Source organism: Taudactylus pleione, unplaced genomic scaffold, assembly GCF_031769625.1.
Source record: "Taudactylus pleione unplaced genomic scaffold, aTauple2 ptg000304l, whole genome shotgun sequence".
NCBI lineage: Eukaryota > Metazoa > Chordata > Amphibia > Anura > Myobatrachidae > Taudactylus > Taudactylus pleione.
Genome location: NW_028284705.1, coordinates 660,447 through 681,458, shown reverse-complemented (window position 1 = coordinate 681,458; position 21,012 = coordinate 660,447). Strand labels below are relative to the sequence as shown.

General features: G+C 50.8%; 1 protein-coding gene across 4 annotated transcripts in view; it reads left to right on the top strand.

Annotated features, from left to right (window-relative positions):
* PLEC (plectin) overlaps nucleotides 1-21,012 on the top strand; it is a 249,407-nt gene that overhangs the window by 156,234 nt on the left and 72,161 nt on the right. For all 4 annotated transcript variants that reach the window (XM_088442057.1, XM_088442055.1, XM_088442059.1 and 1 more), the window contains 5 exons: nucleotides 5,518-5,684; nucleotides 15,217-15,332; nucleotides 15,498-15,604; nucleotides 15,686-15,805; nucleotides 20,839-20,934. In XM_088442057.1, the coding sequence (XP_088298183.1) occupies nucleotides 5,518-5,684; nucleotides 15,217-15,332; nucleotides 15,498-15,604; nucleotides 15,686-15,805; nucleotides 20,839-20,934 (606 nt within the window). The remainder of the gene's footprint in view (nucleotides 1-5,517; nucleotides 5,685-15,216; nucleotides 15,333-15,497; nucleotides 15,605-15,685; nucleotides 15,806-20,838; nucleotides 20,935-21,012) is intronic.

Below are 21,012 nucleotides of genomic sequence, written 5' to 3'. Positions count from 1 at the left end.
CACAGGGAGCCGCAGTGACGTGCAGGACATTATGTAGGTCTCTAGTGTAATGTCTCTGTCTCTACTGGTGTCAGAGCACTGGTTCCAGCAGCGTTAGATCATAGGGAGCCGCAGTGATGTGCAGGACATTATGTAGGTCTGTAGTGTAATGTCTCTGTCTCTCCTCGTGTCAGAGCAGTGCTTCCAGCAGCGTTAGATCACAGGGAGCCGCAGTGACGTGCAGGACATTATGTAGGTCTCTAGTGTAATGTCTGTGTCTCTCCAGGTGTCAGAGCACTGCTTCCAGCAGCGTTAGATCACAGGGAGCCGCAGTGATGTGCATGTCATTATGTAGGTCTCTAGTGTAATGTCTCTGTCTCTCCTGGTGTTAGATCATAGGGAGCCGCAGTGACGTGCAGGACATTATGTAGGTCTCTAGTGTAATGTCTCTGTCTCTCCTGGTGTCAGAGCACTGCTTCCAGCAGCGTTAGATCATAGGGAGCCGCAGTGATGTGCAGGACATTATGTAGGTCTCTAGTGTAATGTCTCTGTCTCTCCTGGTGTTAGATCATAGGGAGCGCAGTGACGTGCAGGACATTATGTAGGTCTCTAGTGTAATGTCTCTGCCTCTCCTGGTGTCAGAGCATTGCTTCCAGCAGCGTTATATAATAGGGAGCCGCAGTGATGTGCAGGACATTATGTAGGTCTCTAGTGTAATGTCTCTGTCTCTCCTGGTGTCAGAGCACTGCTTCCAGCAGCGTTAGATCATAGGGAGCCGCAGTGATGTGCAGGACATTATGTAGGTCTCTAGTGTAATGTCTCTGTCTCTCCTGGTGTTAGATCATAGGGAGCGCAGTGATGTGCAGGACATTATGTAGGTATGTAGTGTAATGTCTGTGTCTCTCCTGGTGTCAGATCATAGGGAGCCGCAGTGATGTGCTGGACATTATGTAGGTCTCTAGTGTAATGTCTCTGTCTCTCCTGGTGTCAGAGCATTGCTTCCAGCAGCGTTAGATCACAGGGAGCCACAGTGATGTGCAGGACATTATGTAGGTCTCTAGTGCAATGTCTCTGTCTCTCCTGGTGTCAGATCATAGGGAGCCGCAGTGACGTGCAGGACATTATGTAGGTCTCTAGTGTAATGTCTCGGTCTCTCCTGGTGTTAGATCATAGGGAGCCGCAGTGATGTGCAGGACATTATGTAGGTCTCTAGTGTAATGTCTCTGTCTCTCCTGGTGTCAGAGCAGTGCTTCCAGCAGCGTTAGATCACAGGGAGCCGCAGTGATGTGCAGGACATTATGTATGTCTCTAGTGTAATGTCTCTGTCTCTCCTCGTGTCAGAGCAGTGCTTCCAGCAGCGTTAGATCACAGGGAGCCGCAGTGATGTGCAGGACATTATGTAGGTCTCTAGTGTAATGTCTCTGTCTCTCCTGGTGTCAGAGCACTGCTTCCAGCAGCGTTAGATCATAGGGAGCAGCAGTGACATGCAGGACATTATGTAGGTCTCTAGTGTAATGTCTCTGTCTCTCCTGGTGTTAGATCATAGGGAGCAGCAGTGACGTGCAGGACATTATGTAGGTCTCTAGTGTAATGTCTCTGTCTCTCCTGGTGTTAGATCATAGGGAGCAGCAGTGACGTGCAGGACATTATGTAGGTCTCTAGTGTAATGTCTCTGTCTCTCCTGGTGTTAGATCATAGGGAGCCGCAGTGACGTGCAGGACATTATGTAGGTCTCTAGTGTAATGTCTCTGTCTCTCCTGGTGTCAGAGCACTGCTTCCAGCAGCGTTAGATGATAGGGAGCCGCAGTGATGTGCAGGACATTATGTAGGTCTCTAGTGTAATGTCTCTGTCTCTCCTGGTGTTAGATTATAGGGAGCGCAGTGACGTGCAGGACATTATGTAGGTATGTAGTGTAATGTCTGTGTCTCTCCTGGTGTCAGATTATCGGGAGCCGCAGTGATGTGCAGGACATTATGTAGGTCTCTAGTGTAATGTCTCTGTCTCTCCTGGTGTCAGAGCACTGCTTCCAGCAGCGTTATGTCATAGGGAGCCGCAGTGATGTGCAGGACATTATGTAGGTCTGTAGTGTAATGTCTCTGTCTCTCCTGGTGTCAGAGCACTGCTTCCAGCAGCGTTAGATCACAGGGAGCCGCAGTGATGTGCAGGACATTATGTAGGTCTCTAGTGTAATGTCTCTGTCTCTCCTGGTGTTAGATCATAGGGAACCGCAGTGATGTGCAGGACATTATGTAGGTCTCTAGTGTAATGTATCTGTCTCTCCTGGTGTTAGATCATAGGGAGCCGCAGTGATGTGCAGGACATTATGTAGGTCTGTAGTGTAATGTCTCTGTCTCTCCTGGTGTCAGAGCGCTGCTTCCAGCAGCGTTAGATCATAGGGAGCCGCAGTGATGTGCAGGACATTATGTAGGTCTCTAGTGTAATGTCTCTGTCTCTCCTGGTGTCAGAGCACTGCTTCCAGCAGCGTTAGATCATAGGGAGCCGCAGTGACGTGCAGGACATTATGTAGGTCTCTAGTTAATGTCTGTGTCTCTCCTGGTGTCAGAGCACTGCTTCCAGCAGCGTTAGATCACAGGGAGCCGCAGTGACGTGCAGGACATTATGTAGGTCTCTAGTGTAATGTCTCTGTCTCTCCTGGTGTCAGAGCACTGCTTCCAGCAGCGTTAGATCATAGGGAGCCGCAGTGATGTGCAGGACATTATGTAGGTCTGTAGTGTAATGTCTCTGTCTCTCCTCTTGTCAGAGCAGTGCTTCCAGCAGCGTTAGATCACAGGGAGCCGCAGTGACGTGCAGGACATTATGTAGGTCTCTAGTGTAATGTCTCTGTCTCTCCTGGTGTCAGAGCACTGCTTCCAGCAGCGTTAGATCATAGGGAGCCGCAGTGCTGTGCAGGACATTATGTAGGTCTCTAGTGTAATGTCTCTGTCTCTCCTGGTGTTAGATCATAGGGAGCGCAGTGATGTGCAGGACATTATGTAGGTATGTAGTGTAATGTCTGTGTCTCTCCTGGTGTCAGATCATAGGGAGCCGCAGTGATGTGCAGGACATTATGTAGGTCTCTAGTGTAATGTATCTGTCTCTCCTGGTGTCAGAGCACTGCTTCCAGCAGCGTTAGATCATAGGGAGCCGCAGTGACGTGCAGGACATTATGTAGGTCTCTAGTGTAATGTCTCTGTCTCTCCTGGTGTTAGATCATAGGGAGCGCAGTGACGTGCAGGACATTATGTAGGTCTGTAGTGTAATGTCTGTGTCTCTCCTGGTGTCAGATCATAGGGAGCCGCAGTGATGTGCAGGACATTATGTAGGTCTCTAGTGTAATGTCTGTGTCTCTCCTGGTGTCAAAGCACTGCTTCAAGCAGCGTTAGATCATAGGGAGCTGCCGTGATGTGCAGGACATTATGTAGGTCTCTAGTGTAATGTCTCTGTCTCTCCTGGTGTCAGAGCACTACTTCCAGCAGCGTTAGATCATAGGGAGCCGCAGTGATGTGCAGGACATTATGTAGGTCTCTAGTGTGATGTCTGTGTCTCTCCTGGTGTTAGATCATAGGGAGCTGCTGTGATGTGCAGGACATTATGTAGGTCTCTAGTGTAATGTCTCTGTCTCTCCTGGTGTTAGATCATACGGAGCCGCAGTGATGTGCAGGACATTATGTAGGTCTCTAGTGTAATGTCTCTGTCTCTCCTGGTGTCAGAGCACTGCTTCCAGCAGCGTTAGATCACAGGGAGCCGCAGTGATGTGCAGGACTTTATGTAGGTCTCTAGTGCAATGTCTCCGACTCTCCTGGTGTCAGATCATAGGGAGCCGCAGTGACGTGCAGGACATTATGTAGGTCTCTAGTGTAATGTCTCTGTCTCTCCTGGTGTTAGATCACATGGAGCTGCAGTGACGTGCAGGACATTATGTAGGTCTCTAGTGTAATGTCTGTTTCTCTCCTGGTGTCAGAGCACTGCTTGCAGCAGTGTTAGATCATAGGGAGCCGCAGTGATGTGCAGGACATTATGTAGGTCTCTAGTGTAATGTCTCTGTCTCTCCTGGTGTCAGAGCACTGCTTCCAGCAGCGTTATATAATAGGGAGCAGCAGTGATGTGCAGGACATTATGTAAGTCTGTAGTGTAATGTCTGTGTCTCTCCTGGTTTCAGAGCACTGCTTCCAGCAGCGTTAGATCATAGGGAGCTGCAGTGTTGTGCAGGACATTATGTAAGTCTGTAGTGTAATGTCTGTGTCTCTCCTGGTGACAGAGCACTGCTTCAAGCAGCGTTAGATCACAGGGAGCCGCAGTGACGTGCAGGACATTATGTAGGTCTCTAGTGTAATGTCTCTGTCTCTCCTGGTGTTAGATCACTGGAAGCCGCAGTGACGTGCAGGACATTATGTAGGTCTCTAGTGTAATGTCTCTGTCTCTCCTGGTGTTAGATCACAGGGAGCCGCAGTGATGTGCAGGACATTATGTAGGTCTCTAGTGTAATGTCTGTGTCTCTCCTGGTGTCAGAGCACTGCTTCCAGCAGCGTTAGATCATAGGGAGCCGCAGTAACGTGCAGGACATTATGTAGGTCTCTAGTGTAATGTCTCTGTCTCTCCTGGTGTTAGATCATAGGAAGCCGCAGTGACGTGCAGGACATTATGTAGGTCTCTAGTGTAATGTCTCTGTCTCTCCTGGTGTCAGAGCACTGCTTCCAGCAGCGTTATATAATAGGGAGCCACAGTGACGTGCAGGACATTATGTAGGTCTCTAGTGTAATGTCTCTGTCTCTCCTGGTGTCAGAGCACTGCTTCCAGCAGCGTTATATATTAGGGAGCCGCAGTGACGTGCAGGACATTATGTAAGTTTCTAGTGTAATGTCTCTGTCTCTCCTGGTGTCAGAGCACTGCTTCCAGCAGCGTTAGATCATAGGGAGCCGCAGTAACGTGCAGGACATTATGTAGGTCTCTAGTGTAATGTCTCTGTCTCTCCTGGTGTTAGATCATAGGGAGCTGCAGTGACGTGCAGGACATTATGTAGGTCTCTAGTGTAATGTCTCTGTCTCTCCTGGTGTTAGATCATAGGAAGCCGCAGTGACGTGCAGGACATTATGTAGGTCTCTAGTGTAATGTCTCTGTCTCTCCTGGTGTCAGAGCACTGCTTCCAGCAGCGTTATATAATAGGGAGCCGCAGTGACGTGCAGGACATTATGTAGGTCTCTAGTGTAATGTCTCTGTCTCTCCTGGTGTCAGAGCACTGCTTCCAGCAGCGTTAGATCACAGGGAGCCGCAGTGACGTGCAGGACATTATGTAGGTCTCTAGTGTAATGTATCTGTCTCTCCTGGTGTTAGATCATAGGGAGCCGCAGTGATGTGCAGGACATTATGTAGGTCCCTAGTGTAATGTATCTGTCTCTCCTGGTGTTAGATCATAGGGAGCCGCAGTGACGTGCAGGACATTATGTAGGATTATACTGTATAACACAACGTGTAGCTGCTTTGAGGGCCTATATTCCGTACATTGAATGATGACCTTTTCTCCTGTCCTCCGTTTGTAGATCTCAGACATCCAGGTCAGTGGTCAGTCTGAGGACATGACGGCCAAGGAGAAGCTGCTCCTGTGGTCACAGCGCATGACGGAGGGATACCAGGGCCTGCGCTGTGATAATTTCACCAGCAACTGGAGAGACGGGCGCCTCTTCAACGCCATCATCCACCGGCACAAGTAAGAGGAGGGTTATGGGTCACCTAATCCCGGTGACTTGCCGTTAGTGACCGGTACAATCACTGCAGCATACGGGTTTAGTTCTCGGTGGCTGTAGCCCCCCGGGGAAGGCTCTGTGATTGGCTGGTTGGGTACAGACACGCCCCTTCTTTGGCGAGGAATTTACACCTCGGGGGATTGCTGCAGATACAATAAATTCCTTTGGTTTTATTCTGGAAACTTGTTGGAACGAGAAAACTAAATGTCATCTGGAAAAGCATGAGACCGGGTGTGTCCGCTGCTCCTCGTAATACATACAGCGAGAGGTGCGAAGAGTCCTGCAGAGCTTCTCACCGATTGTGTCCTGCGCAACACAGCATCCCTGCAGAGCATCTCTCCTGCCCCAAGTACAGGACAGTATTCTGCAGAGTATCTCGCACACAGACTGCCACACCTACTATGGCACATACATGCAGAGCATCACACCTGCACAGTTTACACACCACAAAGTTATAGATGCAGAACATCTCGTCCTGAATCATAAAAAAGTCCTACTAATATGACAGTCTGCATCATATGTCGCACTTACATCTATAACCAGGGAAATTATTTTACCCAGAGCACAGACTATCTCACCCACAGTGTAGTGTACTGCAGAGTATCTCACCCACAGCATAGTGCATCCGCAGAGTATCTCACCCACAATGTAGTGTATGTGCAGAGTATCTCACCCGCAGTGTAGTGTCCTGCAGAGTATCTCACCCACAGCATAGTGCATCCACAAAGTATCTCATCCACAGCATAGTGCATCTGCAGAGTATCTCCCCCACAGCATAGTGCATCCGCAGAGTATCTCATCCATAGCATAGTGCATCCGCAGAGTATCTCATCCACAGAATAGTGCATCCGCATAGTATGTCACCCACAATGTAGTGCATCTGCAGAGTATCTCACCCACAATATAGTGTACTGCAGAGTATCTCACCCACAGCATAGTGCATCAGCAGAGTATCTCACTCATAATGTAGTGTATGTGCAGAGTATCTAATCCACAGCATAGTGCATCAGCAGAGTATCTCACCCACAATGTAGTGTATGTGTAGAGTATCTCACCCACAGCATAGTGCATCAGCAGAGTATCTCACCCACAATGTAGTGTACTGCAGAGTATCTCACCCACAGCATAATGCATCAGCAGAGTATCTCATCCACAGCATAGTGTATTTGCAGAATATCTCACCCACAATGTAGTGTAACCGCAGAGTATCTCACCCACAGCATGGTGTGTCTGCAGAGTATCTCACCCACAGCATAGTGTATCCGCAGAGTATCTCACCCACAGCAAGGTTTAGTGGCAGAGTATCTCACCCACAGTAATAGTATACCTGCACATACAGTACATACAGCATAGGATATCCGCAGAGTCTATCACATACAGTATAGTGTATCTCCAGAGTATCTCACCCACAGTATAGTGTATCAGCAGAGTATCTCACCCACAGCATAGTGTATCAGCAGAATATCTCACCCACAGTATAGTGTATCAGCAGAGTATCTCACCCACAGCATAGTGCATCCGTAGAGTATCTCACCCACAATGTAGTGTATCCGCAGAGTATCTCACCCACAGCATGGTGTGTCTGCAGAGTTTCTCACCCACAGCATAGTGTATCCGCAGAGTATCTCACCCACAGCAAGGTTTAGTGGCAGAGTATCTCACCCACAGTAATAGTGTACCTGCACATACAGTACATACAGCATAGGATATCCGCAGAGTCTATCACATACAGTATAGTGTATCTCCAGAGTATCTCACCCACAGTATAGTGTATCAGCAGAGTATCTCACCCACAGCATAGTGTATCAGCAGAATATCTCACCCACAGTATAGTGTATCAGCAGAGTATCTCACCCACAGCATAGTGTATCAGCAGAATATCTCACCCACAGCATGGTGCATCAGCAGAGTATCTCACCCATAGTATACCTGCACATACATATAGCTTATTATATCCCCAGAGTATAACACCTACAGTATAGTATACTCACCCACAGTATATTATATCGGCAGAGTATCTAATCCAGAGCATGGTGTATCCGCAGGTCATCTCACCTACAGCATAGTGTATCCACAGAGTATCTCACCCACAGCATAGTGTATCCACAGAGTATCTCACCAATAGCATAGTGTATCCACAGAGTATCTCACCCACAGCATAGTGTATCCGCAGATTGCCTCACCCGCAGCATGGTGTATCCGAAGAGTATCTCAGCTAGACTTTAGTGTATCAGCAGAGTATTTCACCCAGAGCATGCTGTATCCACAGAGTATCTCACCCACAGCCTAGAGTATCATCAGAGTATCTCACCCACAGTAATAGCATACCTGCACATACATACAGTATAGTATAACCATATAATATCTGCAGAGTATCTCAATTACAGTATAGTATATTGACAAATTCTCACCCATAGTATAGCAGAGTTCGGTGTACTATACCTGCAGTGCCTTTTATATCTGCAGAATATCTCACAAATGTGCACCCTACAGTATAGCAGAGCATCTCTCCCGCATGTCACAAAATATACTTCTCATCCCCAGAATATGTCACCCACAGTATAGCAGAGCATCTCGCCCATACCGTTTGTAATACACTATACCTGCAGAGCATTTTGCCCATTCCTTTTACAATAGTGTGTAACTGCAGAGCATCTCGCTAGTGCACTTGACAGTTCAGTGTGAATGCAGAGCGTTACAGTTTGTCTGCAGATCCTCACATCTCCGTATCGTGTGATACAATAGCGTTGTGTGTAGCGTCCTGGCTGAGGGACGGATGTGGGTTATAAGGCTCGTGCCGAAACACGATTTCTTCCATCAGCCAAAAACAATGCTGGAGCTGTAACAATGGGTGAGTGTCTGCGGCACAGGTCTGTGCCTGCGAGCGGCCCCGCCACCACCTCCTCCTCGCCATGAACGCAATGATGCGGTCAGGATTTTGTTTTAAGTTCTAAGGTCAGATGAATGGACAGAAAATGGAGAGCTGAGAGGATATTGGTGATGGCTGAGAGTTGTAGTGCGCAGCAGTAATAGTACCCGCTGGCCAGTGCTTTGTAGGATATAGTAAATGGCATGTAGTGCCAGCAGTGTCCTGGCACCCTGTCCTGAGCTGCCCCCATTATATGTATGGATGGGTGCCCGCTGTCTGTTCCCAGCTACCAGGGTGCTACGTTACACCTACATCCCTGAGCTAGTACCAGCTTAGCCGCACCATCCCGGCTGTGTCAGGTGGAGACACAGCTCCTTCATTCGGTAGCCAGAGGCGACATATTGCAGCGTCTTCCACCTCCCTCGCGTTCTCCTTTTATCATTAGTATAAACATGTAATAGCACGGCGGAGCCGTCACGCCCAAAGCTTTACATGCGTCCCAGGCACACACACCGCCCGTGCCAGAGAGAAGAGCAGCGTTACAGCTGAAGCATCAGAGGAACCTTGCAGGGTGTTGTAGGGGACTTCAAAGCGGATCCCGAGGAACTTTCCCGGCCGGACTCGCCAGGTGGATTCTAAAGGCCAGGAAAGTTCTATTTGTCCCAAGGCAAACCTGTTGTAATCCTGAGCGGCGAGGAAGACAAAAGGCTCCGGCTCACTATGTAAGTGGAGAAGGGTGAGCAGGGGGGGCTAGGAGAGACCGAAACGCAGAAGAGGAGACGGTGATGGAGAGAAGCGGAGACTGAGAAGCCACAGAACAGGGGGGGTGAGAAGACTGCCCTAGTACCAGGGAACAGAATAACCGATATAACCGGCATTATGCCTCATGATGGACTCCAGCGCAGGAAGGGGACGCAGAAGAGACCCCAGGCCCCCCAGACCCAGCCGCTGGACAGGGTGGTGATGCTGTGTGAGGACGTTCCGTCAGATAACGAGCGCTGGGAACAGGCCAATGGATACCAGGGGGACCGCGGGAGCACTTATCTGGGCTCTGTCTACGCCATCCGCTCCGAGCTACAGCTGACAGAAATGTACGGTTCTCCGTTTTCTTCCTGCATGTTAGTGCTCCGTCCGTGACCTGCGTGGAACACGCGTTCTTCATGTATGGTGAGGGTGTGAGAGGCCAGGAAGCTGCAGCAGTCATCTGTACTGACACCAAGCTGCGTCTTACTTGCATGGGTCCGATATTGCGCTGTGTGTGTTACTGTGCGTGATGTAGTGTAACAGGAGTGTCATCTTACACCACACGTGTGACACATTAAGCCTGTAGGGGGTGTGCGCGTGGCGGGATACATTTATGTCTGGTCTCTTGTACTGTAGGTCGTAAATTTATCTACTCTATGTACATGTGTGCAGTGCTGGCTGTACAGCACATTCCATTATATTGGCTGCCATGTCCTGTGCCCATTCATTCCTCAGCTACGCAAACTCTGTGCCCATCATATGCCTTGTATGGTATATTCCCATTCCTCCCCCACCCTGTATGGTATATTCCCATTCCTCCCCCCCCCCACCCTGTATGGTATATTCCCATTCCTCCCCCCCCCCACCCTGTATGGTATATTCCCATTCCTCCCCCCACCCTGTATGATATATTCCCATTCCCCCCAACCCTCTATTGTATATTCCCATTTCTCCCCCACCCTGTATGGTATATCCCCATTCCTTCCCCACCCTGTATGGTATATTCCCATTCCTTCCCCACCCTGTATGATATATTCCCATTCCTTCCCCACCCTGTATGATATATTCCCATTCCTCCCCCACCCCGTATGGTATATTTCCATTCCTCCCCCACCCTGTATGGTATATTCCCATTCCTCCCCCCAACCCTGTATGGTATATCCCCATTCCCCCCAACCCTGTATGGTATATTCCCATTCCTCTCCCCACCCTGTATGGTATATTCCCCTTCCTCCCCCACCCTGTATGACATATTCCCCTTCCTCCCCCACCCTGTATGACATATTCCCCTTCCTCCCCCACCCTGTATGATATATTCCCATTCACCCCACCCTGTATGGTATATTCCCCTTCCTCCCCCACCCTGTATGGTAAATTCCCATTCCTTCCCCATCCTGTATGATATATTCCGATTCCCCCCACCCTGTATGGTATATTTCCATTCCTCCCCCACCCTGTATGGTAAATTCCCATTCCTTCCCCATCCTGTATGATATATTCCCATTCCCCCCAACCCTGTATGGTATATCCCCATTCCCCCCCCCCCTGTATCGTATATCCCCATTCCTTCCCCACCCTGTATGGTATATTCCCATTTCTTCCCCAACCTTGTATGATATATTCCCCTTCCTCCCCCACCCTGTATGGTATATTCCCATTCCCCCCACCCTGTATGGTATATTCCCCTTCCTCCCCCACCCTGTATGGTATATTCCCATTCCTCCCCCACCCTGTATGGTATATTCCCCTTCCTCCCCCACCCTGTATGGTATATTCCCTTTTCTCCCCCACTCTGTGTATGGTATATTCCCTTTTCTCCCCCACTCTGTATGGTATATTCCTATTCCTCCCCCACCCTGTATGGTATATCCCCATTCCTCCCCCACCCTGTATGGTATATTCCCATTCCCCCCCCCCACCCTGTATGGTATATTCCCATTCCTCCCCCCCACCCTGTATGGTATATTCCCTTTTCTCCCCCACTCTGTGTATGGTATATTCCCATTCCTCCCCCACCCTGTATGGTATATTCCCATTCCTTCCCCATCCTGTATGATATATCCCCATCCCCCCCCCCTGTATTGTATATTCCTCTGGTGTAATTGCAGTGACCTGTGTGCAGTGTTATCGCTGTATCCTCTGTCTGGTGTAATTGCAGTGACCTGTGTGCAGTGTAATCGCTGTATCCTCTGGTGTAATTGCAGTGACATGTGCAGTGTAATTGCTGTATCCTCTGTGTGGTGTAATTGCAGTGACCTGTGTGCAGTGTAATCGCTGTATCCTCTGTCTGGTGTAATTGCAGTGACATGTGCAGTGTAATTGCTGTATCCTCTGTGTGGTGTAATTGCAGTGACCTGTGTGCAGTGTAATCGCTGTATCCTCTGTCTGGTGTAATTGCAGTGACCTGTGTGCAGTGTAATTGCTGTATCCTCTGTGTGGTGTAATTGCAGTGACATGTGCAGTGTAATAGCTGTATCCTCTGTGTGGTGTAATTGCAGTGACCTGTGTGCAGTGTAATCGCTGTATCCTCTGTCTGGTGTAATTGCAGTGACCTATGTGCAGTGTTATCGCTGTATCCTCTGGTATAATTGCAGTGACCTGTGTGCAGTGTTATCGCTGTATCCTCTGGTGTAATTGCAGTGACATGTGTGCAGTGTAATTGCTGTATCCTCTGTGTGGTGTAATTGCAGTGACATGTGCAGTGTAATTGCTGTATCCTCTGTGTGGTGTAATTGCAGTGACCTGTGAGCAGTGTAATCGCTGTATCCTCTGTCTGGTGTAATTGCAGTGACCTGTGTGCAGTGTTATCGCTGTATCCTCTGGTGTAATTGCAGTGACCTGTGTGCAGTGTTATCGCTGTATCCTCTGGTGTAATTGCAGTGACATGTGCAGTGTTATCGCTGTATCCTCTGTCTGGTGTAATTGCAGTGACCTGTGTGCAGTGTTATCGCTGTATCCTCTGGTGTAATTGCAGTGACCTGTGTGCAGTGTTATCGCTGTATCCTCTGGTGTAATTGCAGTGACATGTGCAGTGTAATTGCTGTATCCTCTGTGTGGTGTAATTGCAGTGACCTGTGTGCAGTGTAATCGCTGTATCCTCTGTCTGGTGTAATTGCAGTGACCTGTGTGCAGTGTTATCGCTGTATCCTCTGGTGTAATTGCAGTGACCTGTGTGCAGTGTTATCGCTGTATCCTCTGGTGTAATTGCAGTGACATGTGCAGTGTTATCGCTGTATCCTCTGTCTGGTGTAATTGCAGTGACCTGTGTGCAGTGTAATCGCTGTATCCTCTGGTGTAATTGCAGTGACATGTGCAGTGTAATTGCTGTATCCTCTGTGTGGTGTAATTGCAGTGACATGTGCAGTGTAATTGCTGTATCCTCTGTGTGGTGTAATTGCAGTGACCTGTGTGCAGTGTAATCGCTGTATCCTCTGTCTGGTGTAATTGCAGTGACCTGTGTGCAGTGTTATCGCTGTATCCTATGGTGTAATTGCAGTGACATGTGCAGTGTTATCGCTGTATCCTCTGTCTGGTGTAATTGCAGTGACCTGTGTGCAGTGTAATCGCTGTATCCTCTGGTGTAATTGCAGTGACCTGTGTGCAGTGTTATCGCTGTATCCTCTGTCTGGTGTAATTGCAGGACCTGTGTGCAGTGTTATCGCTGTATCCTCTGGTGTAATTGCAGTGACCTGTGTGCAGTGTTATCGCTGTATCCTCTGGTGTAATTGCAGTGACATGTGCAGTGTAATTGCTGTATCCTCTGTGTGGTGTAATTGCAGTGACCTGTGTGCAGTGTAATCGCTGTATCCTCTGTCTGGTGTAATTGCAGTCACCTGTGTGCAGTGTTATCGCTGTATCCTCTGGTGTAATTGCAGTGACATGTGCAGTGTTATCGCTGTATCCTCTGTCTGGTGTAATTGCAGTGACCTGTGTGCAGTGTAATCGCTGTATCCTCTGGTGTAATTGCAGTGACATGTGCAGTGTAATTGCTGTATCCTCTGTGTGGTGTAATTGCAGTGACCTGTGTGCAGTGTAATCGCTGTATCCTCTGGTGTAATTGCAGTGACATGTGCAGTGTAATTGCTGTATCCTCTGTGTGGTGTAATTGCAGTGACATGTGCAGTGTAATAGCTGTATCCTCTGTGTGGTGTAATTGCAGTGACCTGTGTGCAGTGTAATCGCTGTATCCTCTGTCTGGTGTAATTGCAGTGACCTGTGTGCAGTGTTATCGCTGTATCCTCTGGTGTAATTGCAGTGACCTGTGTGCAGTGTTATCGCTGTATCCTCTGGTGTAATTGCAGTGACATGTGCAGTGTTATCGCTGTATCCTCTGTCTGGTGTAATTGCAGTGACCTGTGTGCAGTGTTATCGCTGTATCCTCTGGTGTAATTGCAGTGACCTGTGTGCAGTGTAATTGCTGTATCCTCTGTGTGGTGTAATTGCAGTGACCTGTGTGCAGTGTTGTCGCTGTATCCTCTGGTGTAATTGCAGTGACATGTGCAGTGTAATTGCTGTATCCTCTGTGTGGTGTAATTGCAGTGACCTGTGTGCAGTGTAATCGCTGTATCCTCTGTCTGGTGTAATTGCAGTGACCTGTGTGCAGTGTTATCGCTGTATCCTCTGGTGTAATTGCAGTGACCTGTGTGCAGTGTTATTGCTGTATCCTCTGGTGTAATTGCAGTGACCTGTGTGCAGTGTTATCGCTGTATCCTCTGTCTGGTGTAATTGCAGTGACCTGTGTGCAGTGTAATCGCTGTATCCTCTGGTGTAATTGCAGTGACATGTGCAGTGTAATTGCTGTATCCTCTGTGTGGTGTAATTACAGTGACCTGTGTGCAGTGTAATCGCTGTATCCTCTGTCTGGTGTAATTGCAGTGACCTGTGTGCAGTGTTATCGCTGTATCCTCTGGTGTAATTGCAGTGACCTGTGTGCAGTGTTATTGCTGTATCCTCTGGTGTAATTGCAGTGACCTGTGTGCAGTGTTATCGCTGTATCCTCTGTCTGGTGTAATTGCAGTGACCTGTGTGCAGTGTAATCGCTGTATCCTCTGGTGTAATTGCAGTGACCTGTGTGCAGTGTTATTGCTGTATCCTCTGGTGTAATTGCAGTGACCTGTGTGCAGTGTTATCGCTGTATCCTCTGTCTGGTGTAATTGCAGTGACCTGTGTGCAGTGTAATCGCTGTATCCTCTGGTGTAATTGCAGTGACATGTGCAGTGTAATTGCTGTATCCTCTGTGTGGTGTAATTGCAGTGACCTGTGTGCAGTGTAATCGCTGTATCCTCTGGTGTACTTGCAGTGATTTTGATGGCGCTTTTTCATATCTCTCTACATCCGATATTTTACTGCAGTTTTACCCCTTTTCCACTGATGCAATAACCCAAATTATTGCTGGGTCTCCCCTGTGTTGCGGCTCGGTGTAGAAGGGTCCTTGAAAAAAACTCAGATCGAGTTGCCCGGTAATCCGACCCTGGTAACGGTGCAGTGTAAATGGCGTGACCCGGGTCATGCCTCAAACCATGGCTGGCTGGCTTAAGTAGCGCTTGTAGATGACATCATCCCCAAGCGTCCACTGTAACGCTGGAAGACCTGGGTCTGGTGTGAAAGGAATAAAACCCGTGCCCAGTCCATGCTCAGTTGGAGCCGGGTTTTTGGTACAAAAGGGGTGTTATTAAATGACCCCATTGTTGTCATACGAGTAAAGGGAATTACAATAAATCCGCTTCATTCATAACCTCAGCTATAAGGGAAATATGTTATTCACTCGTATGTCTAATAGACCCCAAGTCTGTAATCATTCCGGTAATAATATTGCTCTCTGTAGATGTATCGTGCCTGATTGTCAGTAATCTATAATAAACCGAGTCTCCTCCTTCCCACAGGCCGATGCTCATAGACATGAAGAGGGTTTACCGTCAGACCAACCTGGAGAACCTGGACCAAGCGTTTGGGGTAGCTGAGAGGGAGCTGGGTGTCACCAGACTACTGGACCCTGAGGGTACGTCATTGTAATTCCTGGGAATAAAGGCATCTCCCTTATTTCCTACATCTATACTGGGCACAAGGCTACAAAGGCTCCTCCAGCAGGATGAGGTGCTGCAGCCTTGGGGACCAGTGGTGGAACCTGTGTGCTGATGACATTGCTATATCTCTCTCTCTATAGATGTTGATGTCTCCCAGCCTGACGAGAAATCCATCATAACGTACGTGTCTTCTCTGTACGATGCCATGCCAAGGGTTCCTGATGTGCAGGACGGGGTCAGAGCCAACGTGAGTCACTGGAGTTGCGGGATGGGGTACACTGTGAAGTCTGCTGAGATCTCTTGGCTTCATGGCCTTGTTTTCTTGTAGGAGCTGGAGCTGCGGTGGCACGAGTACTACGAGAGGGTGACCATGCTGCAGCAGTGGATAAGACACTACACTGTCATCTTTGAGGAGAAGAGATTCCCAGCCAGCTATGAGGAAATTGAGGTACACGGGGTTGTACAGAACTGGGGGCCACACAAACAGCGCCTGGATATGTGGGTGCATACATTCCGCAGCGCTGTACAGGGAATACCTGGTCATTCACATGAGCTAGTGCCGCAGCTGAGCTTACGCTCTATATTCCCTATCACATGGAACACACTCACACCGGGTTTATCTTTGGTCAGATGCCAGGTATCCTACCGGCACGATTTTGGATTCTGGGAGGAGACGGAGGACCCAGAGGAAACCCACGCAAACACGGGGAGATCTCCACACTTATAGAGGTCTCTGTTCTGTGAGGCAACAAAGCTATCCACTGTGCCACCGTGCACTCTTTGCAGCAGTAATCTTAGAGTGTTCCAGTATAAGTCTGTCCTAGTGGCAGATTGCGTGTGTCTATCTGTGCACGGTTCTCAGGCTGGCAGCGCACACAAAGCAATGTAGTAATGTCTGGCTGCTTTTGCATGTTTTCAGCTGGTGAAATAGTTGTGGTCTGTCCCATGATCGGCTTCACCCCGTGATCAGGTCTCAGCGTGTCATGCGATAATCTGCACATCAGTTCCTTGTGACATGCTGTCACTGAGGAGATACTCATTGTACCCACAGCGACACGCTCCATGTATTACTGGGGACACGCTCCATGTATTACTGGGGACACGCTCCCCTCCCTGTAATACTGGGGACAGGCTCCCCTCCCTGTAATACTGGGGACAGGCTCCCCTCCCTGTATTACTGGAGACAGGCTCCCCTCCCTGTATTACTGGAGACAGGCTCCCCTCCCTGTATTACTGGGGACACGCTCCCCTCCCTGTATTACTGGGGACAGGCTCCACTCCCTGTATTACTGGGGACAGGCTCCATGTATTACTGGGGACAGGCTCCCCTCCCTGTAATACTGGGGACAGGCTCCCCTCCCTGTATTACTGGGGACAGGCTCCCCTCCCTGTATTACTGGGGACAGGCTCCCCTCCCTGTATTACTGGGGACAGGCTCCCCTCCCTGTATTACTGGGGACAGGCTCCCCTCCCTGTATTACTGGAGACAGGCTCCCCTCCCTGTATTACTGGGGACAGGCTCCCCTCCCTGTATTACTGGGGACAGGCTCCCCTCTCTGTATTACTGGGGACACGCTCCCTGTATTACTGGGGACAGGCTCCCCTCCCTGTAATACTGGGGACAGGCTCCCCTCCCTGTATTACTGGGGACACGCTCCATGTATTACTGGGGACAGGCTCCCCTCCCTGTAATACTGGGGACAGGCTCCCCTCCCTGTATTACTGGGGACAGGCTCCCCTCCGTGTATTACTGGGGACAGGCTCCCCTCCCTGTATTACTGGGGACAGGCTCCCCTCCCTGTATTACTGGGGACAGACTCCCCTCTCTGTATTACTGGGGACAGGCTCCCCTCCCTGTATTACTGGGGACAGGCTCCCCTCCCTGTATTACTGCGGACAGACTCCCCTCCCTGTATTACTGGGGACAGGCTCCCCTCTCTGTATTACTGGGGACACGCTCCCTGTATTACTGGGGACAGGCTCCCCTCTCTGTATTACTGGGGACACGCTCCCTGTATTACTGGGGACAGGCTCCCCTCCCTGTATTACTGGGGACAGGCTCCCCTCCCTGTATTACTGGGGAAAGGCTCCCCTCCCTGTATTACTGGGGACAGGCTCCCCTCCCTGTATTACTGGGGACACGCTCCCCTCCCTGTATTACTGGGGACAGGCTCCCCTCCCTGTATTACTGGGGACAGGCTCCCCTCTCTGTATTACTGGGGACACGCTCCCTGTATTACTGGGGACAGGCTCCCCTCCCTGTAATACTGGGGACAGGCTCCCCTCCCTGTATTACTGGGGACACGCTCCATGTATTACTGGGGACAGGCTCCCCTCCCTGTAATACTGGCGACAGGCTCCCCTCCCTGTATTACTGGGGACAGGCTCCCCTCCCTGTATTACTGGGGACAGGCTCCCCTCCCTGTATTACTGGGGACAGGCTCCCCTCCCTGTATTACTGCGGACAGACTCCCCTCCCTGTATTACTGGGGACAGGCTCCCTGTATTACTGGGGACAGGCTCCCCTCTCTGTATTACTGGGGACACGCTCCCTGTATTACTGGGGACAGGCTCCCCTTCCTGTATTACTGGGGACAGGCTCCCCTCCCTGTATTACTGGGGACAGGCTCCCCTCCCTGTATTACTGGGGACAGGCTCCCATCCCTGTATTACTGGGGACAGGCTCCCCTCCCTGTATTACTGGGGACAGGCTCCCCTCCCTGTATTACTGGGGACAGACTCCCCTCCCTGTATTACTGAGGACATGCTCCCCTCCCTGTATTACTGGGGACACGCTCCCCTCCCTGTATTACTGGGGACAGGCTCCCCTCCCTGTATTACTGGGGACAGGCTCCCCTCTCTGTATTACTGGGGACACGCTCCCTGTATTACTGGGGACAGGCTCCCCTCCCTGTATTACTGGGGACAGGCTCCCCTCCCTGTATTACTGGGGACAGGCTCCCATCCCTGTATTACTGGGGACAGGCTCCCCTCCCTGTATTACTGGGGACAGACTCCCCTCCCTGTATTACTGGGGACAGGCTCCCCTCCCTGTATTACTGGGGACACGCTCCCCTCCCTGTATTACTGGGGACACGCTCCCCTCCCTGTATTACTGGGGACACGCTCCCTGTATTACTGGGGACTCGCTCCCCTCCCTGTATTACTGGGGACAGGCTCCCCTCCCTGTATTACTGGGGACACGCTCCATGTATTACTGGGGACAGGCTCCCCTCCCTGTAATACTGGGGACAGGCTCCCCTCCCTGTATTACTGGGGACAGGCTCCCCTCCCTGTATTACTGGGGACAGGCTCCCCTCTCTGTATTACTGGGGACAGGCTCCCCTCCCTGTATTACTGGGGACAGGCTCCCCTCCCTGTATTACTGCGGACAGACTCCCCTCCCTGTATTACTGGGGACTCGCTCCCCTCCCTGTATTACTGGGGACTCGCTCCCCTCCCTGTATTACTGGGGACTCGCTCCCCTCCCTGTATTACTGGGGACTCGCTCCCCTCCCTGTATTACTGGGGACTCGCTCCCCTCCCTGTATTACTGGGGACAGGCTCCCCTTCCTGTATTACTGGGGACAGGCTCCCCTCCCTGTATTACTGGGGACAGGCTCCCCTCCCTGTATTACTGGGGACAGGCTCCCCTCCCTGTATTACTGGGGACAGGCTCCCCTCCCTGTATTACTGGGGACAGGCTCCCATCCCTGTATTACTGGGGACAGGCTCCCATCCCTGTATTACTGGGGACAGGCTCCCATCCCTGTATTACTGGGGACAGGCTCCCTGTATTACTTGGGACAGGCTCCCCTCCCTGTATTACTGGGGAAAGGCTCCCCTCCCTGCATTACTGGGGACAGGCTCCCCTCCCTGTATTACTGGGGACAGGCTCCCCTCCCTGTATTACTGGGGACAGGCTCCCCTCTCTGTATTACTGGGGACACGCTCCCTGTATTACTGGGGACAGGCTCCCCTCCCTGTATTACTGGGGACAGGCTCCCCTCCCTGTATTACTGGGGACAGGCTCCCCTCCCTGTATTACTGGGGACAGGCTCCCCTCCCTGTATTACTGAGGACATGCTCCCCTCCCTGTATTACTGGGGACTCGCTCCCCTCCCTGTATTACTGGGGACTCGCTCCCCTCCCTGTATTACTGGGGACTCGCTCCCCTCCCTGTATTACTGGGGACTCGCTCCCCTCCCTGTATTACTGGGGACAGGCTCCCCTTCCTGTATTACTGGGGACAGGCTCCCCTCCCTGTATTACTGGGGACAGGCTCCCCTCCCTGTATTACTGGGGACAGGCTCCCCTCCCTGTATTACTGGGGACAGGCTCCCATCCCTGTATTACTGGGGACAGGCTCCCATCCCTGTATTACTGGGGACAGGCTCCCATCCCTGTATTACTGGGGACAGGCTCCCCTCCCTGTATTACTGGGGACAGGCTCCCCTCCCTGTATTACTGGGGACAGGCTCCCCTCCCTGTATAACTGGGGACAGGCTCCCCTCCCTGTATTACTGGGGACAGGCTCCCTGTATTACTGAGGACATGCTCCCCTCCCTGTATTACTGGGGACTCGCTCCCCTCCCTGTATTACTGGGGACTCGCTCCCCTCCCTGTATTACTGGGGACACGCTCCCCTTCCTGTATTACTGGGGACAGGCTCCCCTCCCTGTATTACTGGGCACAGGCTCCCCTCCCTGTATTACTGGGGACAGGCTCCCCTCCCTGTATTACTGGGGACAGGCTCCCCTCCCTGTATTACTGGGGACAGGCTCCCATCCCTGTATTACTGGGGACAGGCTCCCATCCCTGTATTACTGGGGACAGGCTCTCCTCCCTGTATTACTGGGGACAGGCTCCCCTCCCTGTATTACTGGGGACAGGCTCCCCTCCCTGTATTACTGGGGACACGCTCCCCTTCCTGTATTACTGGGGACAGGCTCCCCTCCCTGTATTACTGGGGACAGGCTCCCCTCCCTGTATTACTGGGGGCAGGCTCCCCTCCCTGTATTACTGGGGACACGCTCGCCTCCCTGTATTACTGGGGACACGCTCGGCTCCCTGTATTACTGGGGACAGGCTCCCCTCCCTGTATTACTGGGGACAGGCTCCCCTCCCTGTATTACTGGGGACAGGCTCCCCTCCCTGTATTACTGGGGACAGGCTCCCCTCCCTGTATTACTGGGGACAGGCTCCCCTCCCTGCATTACTGGGGACAGTCTCCCCTCCTTGCATTACTAGTGACACGCTCCCCTCCCTGTATTACTAGTGACACGCTCCCTGCATTACAGGTGACACGCTCCCTATTTTTGCACACCTAATCACACTTTGTATTTACACCCTGAGTCACTCTGGACGTCCTCTGTATCTTGATCACACCACAGATCTCTGAGCACTGACCATGACACCATAGATGATGATGATGATGAGTGTATTTATTCTATAAGTTTAACTCTTTCCTGTTGACTTCAGACTCTGTGGCGTCAGTTCCTGAAATTTAAAGAGACAGAGCTCCCCAGTAAGGAAGCCGACAAGAACCAGTCTAAGTTGCAGTACCAGTCTCTAGAGGTGAGTATCGCGCCCCAGTGTCCTCTCCTACAGTAACTATGCAGCACTTCTCCTCCTGGTTCTTTACAGTCTGTATGA